Raw genomic sequence first — 12,769 nt, forward strand, 5'->3', positions numbered from 1 at the left:
ATGTTGCTGGTTTCACGTCAGGAACGATTGGAAAGTTGATTGCTTCTGTGGGCTGGGTGGTGGATCCAAACGACCACAACAGGCTTGCGCCGCTCGGGTCGGTGGGCGAGCTGCTCGTTGAGGGACCGATCCTGGCACGCGGCTACCTGAACGACGCAGAGAAGACGGCGGCCGCGTTCATCGACGACCCGGCCTGGCTGCTGGAAGGCTCCAAAGAGCACGCGGGCCGGCACGCGGGCCGGCACGGCCGGCTGTACAAGACCGGCGACCTGGTGCACTACGATGCAGACGGCAATCTAGTGTACGTAGGGCGCAAGGACGGGCAGGTCAAGGTACGCGGGCAGCGGGTGGAGCTTGGGGAGATTGAGCACCACGTGCGCGAGTGCATGCCGGAAGTAGGACGTATGGCAGTAGAAGTGATCATGCCGGGAGACGACAAAGACAAGGCGACGGTGGCTGTCTTTGTGGAACAGAAAGAGGAAGAGGTTTCCGATGGAGACGGCTCCTCTGCACGCGTTTTCTTCCCCTCCCAGGTGGACAGCCAGCTCAGCGAGCGGCTGCCTAGCTACATGGTACCCGGAGTCTACTTTTCAGTCGCGCAGCTTCCCATGACAACGTCGGGCAAGACGGACCGCAAGCGGCTGCGCGAGATTGGGGCTACATTCTCAGCCCAGCAGCTGGCGGAGCTGCGCACGCGCAGCCAGGGACCAAAGCGGCAGCCGTCGACAGACAAGGAGAAGGCAATGCAGCAGCTGTGGGCGCAGGTGCTCAACATCGACGCAGACAGCATCGGGCTGGACGACAGCTTCTTCCGCCTGGGCGGCGACTCGATCGCAGCCATGAAGCTGGTGGCCGAGGCACGCAAGCAGAATGTTCACCTTACCGTCGCAGCCACTTTCCAGCATCCCAGGCTCGTCGATTTGGCCGCTTGGGCTGGCGGAGTAGATCCAGCTGTGGCGCAGAGCATTGTGCCCTTCTCCCTTCTGAACATCAACTCCGACGTCGACACAGCACGTATCCAGGAGGAAGTCGCTGCTGGCTGCAACATAGACAAGGACCTGGTGGAAGACATCTACCCGTGCTCGCCGCTTCAGGAGGGCCTGATGTCGCTCACGTCAAAGCGGGCGGGTGACTATATTATGCAGAGTGTACTAGAGCTGTCAGTCAGCATGGATGAAAGCGCTCTACGGGCGGCGTGGGAGCAGGTTGTGAAGCAATCGATGATGCTACGCACGCGCATCGTGCAGCACAGCAGGTTGGGCCTTCTGCAGGTGGTGGTAGCAGGCGATATACAGTGGATGGAAGCAGACCATCTGGGAACGTACCTGGCAGAGGACAAAGCGGCGTCTATGCAGCCGGGCGACTGTCTGGCACGCTACGCTTTTGTCAAGGAGAGAGACGGTGGAAGGCGCTGGTTTGTGTGGACAATGCACCACGCTCTCTACGACGGCTGGTCTCTGCCTCGCATCCTGGGCGCTGTAGAGAAAGCATACAATGGTGGTGTTCTTGAAGAGCGGCCAGGCTTTAACGCTTTCGTCCAGTACCTTAGTCAGCAAGATCAGGAGGCCACTACCAACTACTGGCAGACTACACTCGCCGGCTGCGAGGCGACAATGTTCCCGCCACTTCCCCCATCAATACATCAGCCAGTGGCAAATGCAATGTTAGAGCACCAATGCCCGCCGCTCCCCAGGACAATGGCATCCGATACCACTACATCAACGCTGATCCGCGCGGCGTGGGCTATTGTTGCGGGTAACTACACCAGCTCAGACGACGTCGTCTTTGGCGCCACGGTGACGGGCCGCAACGCGCCGGTGGCAGGCATTGAGGATATAGTGGGCCCGGCAATTGCGACGGTGCCTGTGCGGGTGCGTTTACCAAGAGACTGGACCGTACCAGCCCTCCTTGCTGCTGTGCAACAACAGGCAACCGAGATGATCCCATACGAGCAGACAGGATTGCAGCGGATCGCCAAGATGGGAGCGGATGCGCAGCACGCCTGTGGCTTCCAGACGCTGCTGATAGTGCAGCCAGCTGATGACGGTCTAGAGAGCGACAAGTCACTAGGAAGATGGCAGACCAAGTCAGAGCTGCAGGACTTCACGACTTACGCACTGATGGTACAGTGCACGCTAGCTACGGAGCGAGTGCAGATCACGGCCAGCTTTGATCCACAGGTCATCGAGCAGTGGCAAGTGCAGAGGATGCTGGGCCAGCTTGGCTTCGTCGCGCAGCAGCTGGCGGAAGCCGGTGGCAAGACGACAGTTGCTGAGATTGATACGCTCACTCCCGAGGACAGACAACAGCTGTGGAAGTGGAATGGAGAGGTTCCTCCGGTGGTGGAGCGGTGCGTGCACGAGCTGTTTGTGGAGCAGGCGCGGGCACGACCTGACGCGGCGGCCATCTGCGCGTGGGACGGCGAGATGAAGTACGGCGAGCTGGACGAGCTGTCGTCCAGGCTGGCCGGCTACCTAGTGGGTTTGGGCGTCGGGCCCGAAGCCATTGTTCCTCTGTGCTTCGAGAAGTCGATGTGGACGGTGGTGGCCATGCTGGCAGTGCTCAAGGCTGGCGGCGCCTTCGCTCCCCTGGACCCAGAACACCCAGCAAGTCGGCACGAGGAGATCTTCCGGCAGACTGGCGCCAGAGTGGTGCTTGCTTCGGCACAGCACTCGACGCTCTGCAGCGGCGGCAACCGCACCGTCGTGGTGGTCAGCGAGGCTGCCATGCGTGAGCTGCCCAGCGAGGCCAGCGAGGCCAGCACAACCGACAAAAGGACGACAACTCGCACAAAGGCACAGCCAGACAACCCTGCCTATGTGCTGTTCACGTCTGGGAGCACGGGAAAGCCCAAGGGCGTGGTGATTGAGCACAGGGCAATATTGACCAGCTGCTTGGGTCACGGAAAAGCCTTTAACCTTACAAGCGACTCGCGCTTTCTCCAATTCTCTTCTTACACGTTCGACGTTAGCATTACCGAGATATGGACTACGCTTCTAGTGGGTGGCTGTACTTGCGTCCCATCAGAAAGCGACAAGAAAGATGATCTTTCGAAAGCAATAAATGCTCTGGACGCGAATTGGGCATACCTCACGTCCACTGTTGCGAAGCTTCTCGATCCAGAGCGCATCCCGGGATTACAAAATCTTATCCTCGGAGCAGAACTTGTAACAGATCACGACTGGAACAGATGGAGCCCTTATGCCCGTCAGATAACTGCATATGGTCCTACTGAGTGTTGCGTTCTTTGCACTTTCTACTCCGGTACTCTTGGCTTTTACACAGGCTTGCTCGGCAAGTCTGTTGCGTCGGTCAGCTGGGTGGTGGACCCCAACGACCACCACAAGCTGGCTCCCCTGGGCGCGGTGGGTGAGCTGCTCGTTGAGGGACCGATCCTGGCGCGCGGCTACCTGAACGACGCAGAGAAGACGGCGGCCGCGTTCATCGACGACCCGGCCTGGCTGCTGGAGGGATGCGACCAGCACGCGGGCCGGCGCGGCCGGCTGTACAAGACCGGCGACCTCGTCTACTACAATGCAGACGGCAATCTAGTGTACGTCAACCGCAAAGATGCGCAGGTCAAGGTACGCGGGCAGCGGGTGGAGCTTGGGGAGATTGAGCACCACGTGCGCGAGTGCATGCCGGAAGTAGGACGTATGGCAGTAGAAGTGATCATGCCGGGAGACGACAAAGACAAGGCGACGGTGGCTGTCTTTGTGGAACAGAAAGAGGAAGAGGTTTCCGATGGAGACGGCTCCTCTGCACGCGTTTTCTTCCCCTCCCAGGTGGACAGCCAGCTCAGCGAGCGGCTGCCTAGCTACATGGTACCCGGAGTCTACTTTTCAGTCGCGCAGCTTCCCATGACAACGTCGGGTAAGACAGACCGCAAGCGGCTGCGCGAGATTGGGGCTACATTCTCAGCCCAGCAGCTGGCGGAGCTGCGCACGCGCAGCCAGGGACCAAAGCGGCAGCCGTCGACAGACAAGGAGAAGGCAATGCAGCAGCTGTGGGCGCAGGTGCTCAACATCGACGCAGACAGCATCGGGCTGGACGACAGCTTCTTCCGCCTGGGCGGCGACTCGATCACAGCCATGCAGGTCTCTTCGACCGCGCGGTCGCTCCAAATCTCAGTCACTACAGCCGATATCCTCGAACAGAAAACCATTTCCCGTTTGGCTCACCGCATGTCGCGGAATCACTTCTCTTCCAATCTTGTGATGGAAGACCCAGTGAACAGGCACTTTAGTCTGACGCCGATTCAGGAGCTATATCTCCGGCTCGAGAGCACTGGCAGCGCTTGCTTTGACCAGAGCTTTTTCCTAGAGCTCAGCAGCTTGACAAACCTCGAATCGCTGCGCGCAGCGTTCAAAACCCTTGTTCGACGGCATTCCATGCTCCGAGCTTTGTTCAGCCAGACGGCTGGAGGTAGGTGGCAGCAACATATATCCGATCGCGGTAGTGCCTCCTTTACGGTGGACTATGTGCGGTGCATCGACAGCAAGGACGTTAGTGAAGCGATCCGACAGAGCCGAGACGGGCTGGATGTACAGAATGGTCCTGTGCTGGCAGCAGTCCTGTGCGATCAGGGTCAGCGCCAACTGCTGTTTATCGCCATTCACCACTTGGTGATCGATCTGGTTTCGTGGCGTGTGCTTCTCGAAGAGTTGGAGGACCTGCTTCTCTCGCGGAAGCTTCCCGCTGTGCCCGCCGTCCCCTTTCAAGCCTGGCAGGCTCTCCAAACGGAACATGCTACCAAGCACAAATGCCCTAGTGGCGTGGCTCAAGACGAGGTGGCTTCTGGGGAGTCACTGTCCTACTGGGGCATAGAACCTGATGCTGTCAAACGCGGGAGTGTGGTATCGAAACAGTTTGCACTCAACGAACAGACAACCTCGGCCCTGCTCGGACCCTGCAACGATGTATTTCAGACGCGTCCTGTGGAGCTTATGCTTGCCGCTCTAGCTCATTCTTTTGCTATTGCCTTCTCCGACCGAGCTCCGCCCACCATCTTTAACGAGAGCCACGGCCGCGAGCCTTGGGATGCCGGCATTGATCTCTCTCGCACTGTGGGATGGTTCACGAGCATGCTCCCCATTCAGGTGCCGAGTCACACCAGAGGCGACCTGCTTGAGGTCATCCGGCACACCAAAGATGGCATGCGCAAGTTCCCTGACAACGGCCGATCCTATTTTGCCTCGCGGTTTGCCGATGCTGACACTTCGGATGTGTTCGCGTCCATGTTCCCTGTGGAAGTAATATTCAATTATCAAGGCGTGTACCAGCAGCTCGAGCGCACAGACTCGCTGTTCAAAACCCTGCCAGCTCCGGACGGATGTGAGCCAGCATCGATGTTAGAGGCCCCGAGGTTCGCTTTGTTCGACGTATCTGCGGTTGTCGAAAAGGGGCGCATGCACGTGACTGTTACAAGCGACAGCAAAGCGAAGCGCCAGCAGCAAGTAGCCAACTGGATCGAGCGCTACGAGATGGCCCTGGTTGAGATGGCGACTCTCCTGCAGAAGAAGCATAAGCAATGGACGCTGAGCGACCTGCCACTCGCGTTCAAAACCTACGAAGATCTGGACAGCTTCCAGAACGATACACTTGCAGAGCTTGGCGTCCAACCTGAAGAGGTCGAGGACGTCTTTCCGTGTCTGCCCATGCAGGAGGGGATCCTCATCAGCCAGAGCAGAGATCCAGATGCATATCGGGTATCGTCTATCTTTGAAGTCATACCGACGCAGCAAAACCAGGTCAATTGCACTCGGCTGCAGCAAGCTTGGGAGGCTGTGGTACGCCGGCATTCGCTATTGCGGGCACTGCTGGTCGATAACGTGCCTGGAAGTTTAGGAACCACGAACGTAGTGCTGAAAGATCCACAACCCAGCATATCATTCTTCCGAGCAGCGGGAGACACAGCAACTCTTGCCATGTTCCGCGCCCACCAGGACACTTTAGCTCAGCAAGACAGTGGCCTGCAGCATCGCATGTTCATTTGCCAGCTTGATAATGGAAAGGCCTATCTATGCCTAGATATTAACCACGCCATCTTTGACGCCCACTCTCGCGGCGTCATCTTGCGCGACTTGCAAAGTGCATACAGTGCCAACCTTAATCCAGACAGCGGGCGGTTCCGAGATGTCGTTTCGTATCTAACCCAACAGGAACAGGAGGAGACGCATGCTTACTGGGCAAGGTACCTTGATGGCGTCGAGCCATGCTTTTTCTCTTCGATGGCAGAGCCTCAAGATGTATGCTACAGAGATGGAACAGTGCATGTGCCTGACATTGACGCAAATGCCGTCCATACATTTTGCCAGACATGGGACATCACCATAGCTACTATCATACAGACAGCATGGGCCCTGGTCCTAAGCCGATACACTGGAGCGACGACCCCGTGCTTTGGAAATCTCTCCTCGAGACGGGACTTGCCGGTCGAGGATGTCGCCAATATCTTTGGCCCGCTTATTACAACGATTGCATGCAGAGTGCAGCTGGATGAACATAAGACTGTGATGGATGTGCTGAGGGCAGTGCAGAGCGACTATACAAACAGCCTGCCGCATCAGAACATCTCTCTCGCGAGCGTGCACAGCATGCTTGGGCTGGGGGCGAACGCTTTGTTCAACACAATCCTATCGCTTCAACGGATCGATGACACAATGGCTGTTAACGATTCTGAGATTGATTTCCGCGGTCAGAGCGGATCGGATCCGACTGAGGTGAGTTCATGTATGAGCGGTGATGCATGGCCCCTTACTAACCTGCTGGATGTAGTATGCTATTAACATAGGGGCTGGATACAATCGCTCTGTGATGGAGATCGAAATCCATTATCAGACCCGCTGCATTGACGATGCCCAAGCCGCCAATCTTGCAGAGAGCTTGAGCCAAGCGATCTATGGCATCATCACAAAAACGACATCCACGATAGGCGACCTGCAGATCCTCTCAAAGAGACAGCAGCAACAGCTGTGGAAGTGGAATGGAGAGGTTCCTCCGGTGGTGGAGCGGTGCGTGCACGAGCTGTTTGTGGAGCAGGCGCGGGCACGACCTGACGCGGCGGCCATCTGCGCGTGGGACGGCGAGATGAAGTACGGCGAGCTGGACGAGCTGTCGTCCAGGCTGGCCGGCTACCTAGTGGGTTTGGGCGTCGGGCCCGAAGCCATTGTTCCTCTGTGCTTCGAGAAGTCGATGTGGACGGTGGTGGCCATGCTGGCAGTGCTCAAGGCTGGCGGCGCCTTCGCTCCCCTAGACCCAGAACACCCAGCAAGTCGGCACGAGGAGATCTTCCGGCAGACTGGCGCCAGAGTGGTGCTTGCTTCGGCACAGCACTCGACGCTCTGCAGCGGCGGCAACCGCACCGTCGTGGTGGTCAGCGAGGCTGCCATGCGTGAGCTGCCCAGCGAGGCCAGCGAGGCCAGCACAACCGACAAAAGGACGACAACTCGCACAAAGGCACAGCCAGACAACCCTGCCTATGTGCTGTTCACGTCTGGGAGCACGGGAAAGCCCAAGGGCGTGGTGATTGAGCACAGGGCAATATTGACCAGCTGCTTGGGTCACGGAAAAGCCTTTAACCTTACAAGCGACTCGCGCTTTCTCCAATTCTCTTCTTACACGTTCGACGTTAGCATTACCGAGATATGGACTACGCTTCTAGTGGGTGGCTGTACTTGCGTCCCATCAGAAAGCGACAAGAAAGATGATCTTTCGAAAGCAATAAATGCTCTGGACGCGAATTGGGCATACCTCACGTCCACTGTTGCGAAGCTTCTCGATCCAGAGCGCATCCCGGGATTACAAAATCTTATCCTCGGAGCAGAACTTGTAACAGATCACGACTGGAACAGATGGAGCCCTTATGCCCGTCAGATAACTGCATATGGTCCTACTGAGTGTTGCGTTCTTTGCACTTTCTACTCCGGTACTCTTGGCTTTTACACAGGCTTGCTCGGCAAGTCTGTTGCGTCGGTCAGCTGGGTGGTGGACCCCAACGACCACCACAAGCTGGCTCCCCTGGGCGCGGTGGGTGAGCTGCTCGTTGAGGGACCGATCCTGGCGCGCGGCTACCTGAACGACGCAGAGAAGACGGCGGCCGCGTTCATCGACGACCCGGCCTGGCTGCTGGAGGGATGCGACCAGCACGCGGGCCGGCGCGGCCGGCTGTACAAGACCGGCGACCTCGTCTACTACAATGCAGACGGCAATCTAGTGTACGTCAACCGCAAAGATGCGCAGGTCAAGGTACGCGGGCAGCGGGTGGAGCTTGGGGAGATTGAGCACCACGTGCGCGAGTGCATGCCGGAAGTAGGACGTATGGCAGTAGAAGTGATCATGCCGGGAGACGACAAAGACAAGGCGACGGTGGCTGTCTTTGTGGAACAGAAAGAGGAAGAGGTTTCCGATGGAGACGGCTCCTCTGCACGCGTTTTCTTCCCCTCCCAGGTGGACAGCCAGCTCAGCGAGCGGCTGCCTAGCTACATGGTACCCGGAGTCTACTTTTCAGTCGCGCAGCTTCCCATGACAACGTCGGGCAAGACGGACCGCAAGCGGCTGCGCGAGATTGGGGCTACATTCTCAGCCCAGCAGCTGGCGGAGCTGCGCACGCGCAGCCAGGGACCAAAGCGGCAGCCGTCGACAGACAAGGAGAAGGCAATGCAGCAGCTGTGGGCGCAGGTGCTCAACATCGACGCAGACAGCATCGGGCTGGACGACAGCTTCTTCGCCTGGGCGGCGACTCGATCGCAGCCATGAAGCTGGTGGCCGAGGCACGCAAGCAGAATGTTCACCTTACCGTCGCAGCCACTTTCCAGCATCCCAGGCTCGTCGATTTGGCCGCTTGGGCTGGCGGAGTAGATCCAGCTGTGGCGCAGAGCATTGTGCCCTTCTCCCTTCTGAACATCAACTCCGACGTCGACACAGCACGTATCCAGGAGGAAGTCGCTGCTGGCTGCAACATAGACAAGGACCTGGTGGAAGACATCTACCCGTGCTCGCCGCTTCAGGAGGGCCTGATGTCGCTCACGTCAAAGCGGGCGGGTGACTATATTATGCAGAGTGTACTAGAGCTGTCAGTCAGCATGGATGAAAGCGCTCTACGGGCGGCGTGGGAGCAGGTTGTGAAGCAATCGATGATGCTACGCACGCGCATCGTGCAGCACAGCAGGTTGGGCCTTCTGCAGGTGGTGGTAGCAGGCGATATACAGTGGATGGAAGCAGACCATCTGGGAACGTACCTGGCAGAGGACAAAGCGGCGTCTATGCAGCCGGGCGACTGTCTGGCACGCTACGCTTTTGTCAAGGAGAGAGACGGTGGAAGGCGCTGGTTTGTGTGGACAATGCACCACGCTCTCTACGACGGCTGGTCTCTGCCTCGCATCCTGGGCGCTGTAGAGAAAGCATACAATGGTGGTGTTCTTGAAGAGCGGCCAGGCTTTAACGCTTTCGTCCAGTACCTTAGTCAGCAAGATCAGGAGGCCACTACCAACTACTGGCAGACTACACTCGCCGGCTGCGAGGCGACAATGTTCCCGCCACTTCCCCCATCAATACATCAGCCAGTGGCAAATGCAATGTTAGAGCACCAATGCCCGCCGCTCCCCAGGACAATGGCATCCGATACCACTACATCAACGCTGATCCGCGCGGCGTGGGCTATTGTTGCGGGTAACTACACCAGCTCAGACGACGTCGTCTTTGGCGCCACGGTGACGGGCCGCAACGCGCCGGTGGCAGGCATTGAGGATATAGTGGGCCCGGCAATTGCGACGGTGCCTGTGCGGGTGCGTTTACCAAGAGACTGGACCGTACCAGCCCTCCTTGCTGCTGTGCAACAACAGGCAACCGAGATGATCCCATACGAGCAGACAGGATTGCAGCGGATCGCCAAGATGGGAGCGGATGCGCAGCACGCCTGTGGCTTCCAGACGCTGCTGATAGTGCAGCCAGCTGATGACGGTCTAGAGAGCGACAAGTCACTAGGAAGATGGCAGACCAAGTCAGAGCTGCAGGACTTCACGACTTACGCACTGATGGTGCAGTGCACGCTAGCTACGGAGCGAGTGCAGATCACGGCCAGCTTTGATCCACAGATCATCGAGCAGTGGCAAGTGCAGAGGATGCTGGGCCAGCTTGGCTTCGTCGCGCAGCAGCTGGCGGAAGCCGGTGGCAAGACGACAGTTGCTGAGATTGATACGCTCACTCCCGAGGACAGACAACAGCTGTGGAAGTGGAATGGAGAGGTTCCTCCGGTGGTGGAGCGGTGCGTGCACGAGCTGTTTGTGGAGCAGGCGCGGGCACGACCTGACGCGGCGGCCATCTGCGCGTGGGACGGCGAGATGAAGTACGGCGAGCTGGACGAGCTGTCGTCCAGGCTGGCCGGCTACCTAGTGGGTTTGGGCGTCGGGCCCGAAGCCATTGTTCCTCTGTGCTTCGAGAAGTCGATGTGGACGGTGGTGGCCATGCTGGCAGTGCTCAAGGCTGGCGGCGCCTTCGCTCCCCTAGACCCAGAACACCCAGCAAGTCGGCACGAGGAGATCTTCCGGCAGACTGGCGCCAGAGTGGTGCTTGCTTCGGCACAGCACTCGACGCTCTGCAGCGGCGGCAACCGCACCGTCGTGGTGGTCAGCGAGGCTGCCATGCGTGAGCTGCCCAGCGAGGCCAGCGAGGCCAGCACAACCGACAAAAGGACGACAACTCGCACAAAGGCACAGCCAGACAACCCTGCCTATGTGCTGTTCACGTCTGGGAGCACGGGAAAGCCCAAGGGCGTGGTGATTGAGCACAGGGCAATATTGACCAGCTGCTTGGGTCACGGAAAAGCCTATAACCTTACAAGCGACTCGCGCTTTCTCCAATTCTCTTCTTACACGTTCGACGTTAGCATTACCGAGATATGGACTACGCTTCTAATGGGTGGCTGTACTTGCGTCCCATCAGAAAGCGACAAGAAAGATGATCTTTTGAAAGCAATAAATGCTCTGGACGCGAATTGGGCACACCTCACGCCTACTGTTGCGAAGCTTCTCGATCCAGAGCGCATCCCGGGATTACAAAATCTTATCCTCGGAGCAGAACTTGTAACAGATCACGACTGGAACAGATGGAGCCCTTATGCCCGTCAGATAACTACATATGGTCCTACTGAGTGTTGCGTTCTTTGCACTTTCTACTCCGGTACTCTTGGCTTTTACACAGGCTTGCTCGGCAAGTCTGTTGCGTCGGTCAGCTGGGTGGTGGACCCCAACGACCACCACAAGCTGGCTCCCCTGGGCGCGGTGGGTGAGCTGCTCGTTGAGGGACCGATCCTGGCGCGCGGCTACCTGAACGACGCAGAGAAGACGGCGGCCGCGTTCATCGACGACCCGGCCTGGCTGCTGGAGGGATGCGACCAGCACGCGGGCCGGCGCGGCCGGCTGTACAAGACCGGCGACCTCGTCTACTACAATGCAGACGGCAATCTAGTGTACGTCAACCGCAAAGATGCGCAGGTCAAGGTACGCGGGCAGCGGGTGGAGCTTGGGGAGATTGAGCACCACGTGCGCGAGTGCATGCCGGAAGTAGGACGTATGGCAGTAGAAGTGATCATGCCGGGAGACGACAAAGACAAGGCGACGGTGGCTGTCTTTGTGGAACAGAAAGAGGAAGAGGTTTCCGATGGAGACGGCTCCTCTGCACGCGTTTTCTTCCCCTCCCAGGTGGACAGCCAGCTCAGCGAGCGGCTGCCTAGCTACATGGTACCCGGAGTCTACTTTTCAGTCGCGCAGCTTCCCATGACAACGTCGGGTAAGACAGACCGCAAGCGGCTGCGCGAGATTGGGGCTACATTCTCAGCCCAGCAGCTGGCGGAGCTGCGCACGCGCAGCCAGGGACCAAAGCGGCAGCCGTCGACAGACAAGGAGAAGGCAATGCAGCAGCTGTGGGCGCAGGTGCTCAACATCGACGCAGACAGCATCGGGCTGGACGACAGCTTCTTCCGCCTGGGCGGCGACTCGATCACAGCCATGCAGGTCTCTTCGACCGCGCGGTCGCTCCAAATCTCAGTCACTACAGCCGATATCCTCGAACAGAAAACCATTTCCCGTTTGGCTCACCGCATGTCGCGGAATCACTTCTCTTCCAATCTTGTGATGGAAGACCCAGTGAACAGGCACTTTAGTCTGACGCCGATTCAGGAGCTATATCTCCGGCTCGAGAGCACTGGCAGCGCTTGCTTTGACCAGAGCTTTTTCCTAGAGCTCAGCAGCTTGACAAACCTCGAATCGCTGCGCGCAGCGTTCAAAACCCTTGTTCGACGGCATTCCATGCTCCGAGCTTTGTTCAGCCAGACGGCTGGAGGTAGGTGGCAGCAACATATATCCGATCGCGGTAGTGCCTCCTTTACGGTGGACTATGTGCGGTGCATCGACAGCAAGGACGTTAGTGAAGCGATCCGACAGAGCCGAGACGGGCTGGATGTACAGAATGGTCCTGTGCTGGCAGCAGTCCTGTGCGATCAGGGTCAGCGCCAACTGCTGTTTATCGCCATTCACCACTTGGTGATCGATCTGGTTTCGTGGCGTGTGCTTCTCGAAGAGTTGGAGGACCTGCTTCTCTCGCGGAAGCTTCCCGCTGTGCCCGCCGTCCCCTTTCAAGCCTGGCAGGCTCTCCAAACGGAACATGCTACCAAGCACAAATGCCCTAGTGGCGTGGCTCAAGACGAGGTGGCTTCTGGGAGTCACTGTCCTACTGGGGCATAGAACCTGATGCTGTCAAACGCGGGAGTGTG

General features: G+C 58.3%; 2 protein-coding genes across 2 annotated transcripts; both read left to right on the plus strand.

Annotated features, from left to right (window-relative positions):
• Positions 1 to 422: 422 nt before the first annotated feature.
• PtrM4_078110 (EntF, Non-ribosomal peptide synthetase module protein) lies at positions 423 to 8,757 on the plus strand (the record flags this gene model as incomplete). Its single annotated transcript, XM_066106313.1, has 2 exons — positions 423 to 6,722; positions 6,778 to 8,757. 2 exons carry the CDS (start codon positions 423 to 425, stop codon positions 8,755 to 8,757), a joined length of 8,280 nt encoding a protein of 2,759 aa, XP_065963251.1.
• A 326-nt stretch (positions 8,758 to 9,083) lies between these two features.
• Positions 9,084 to 12,740, plus strand: PtrM4_078120 (EntF, Non-ribosomal peptide synthetase module protein; the record flags this gene model as incomplete). Its single annotated transcript, XM_066106314.1, has 1 exon — positions 9,084 to 12,740. The coding sequence occupies one exon, from the start codon at positions 9,084 to 9,086 to the stop codon at positions 12,738 to 12,740; it is 3,657 nt and encodes a 1,218-aa protein (XP_065963252.1).
• Between the last annotated feature and the right edge of the window lie 29 nt (positions 12,741 to 12,769).

Source organism: Pyrenophora tritici-repentis, chromosome 3, assembly GCF_003171515.1.
Source record: "Pyrenophora tritici-repentis strain M4 chromosome 3, whole genome shotgun sequence".
NCBI lineage: Eukaryota > Fungi > Ascomycota > Dothideomycetes > Pleosporales > Pleosporaceae > Pyrenophora > Pyrenophora tritici-repentis.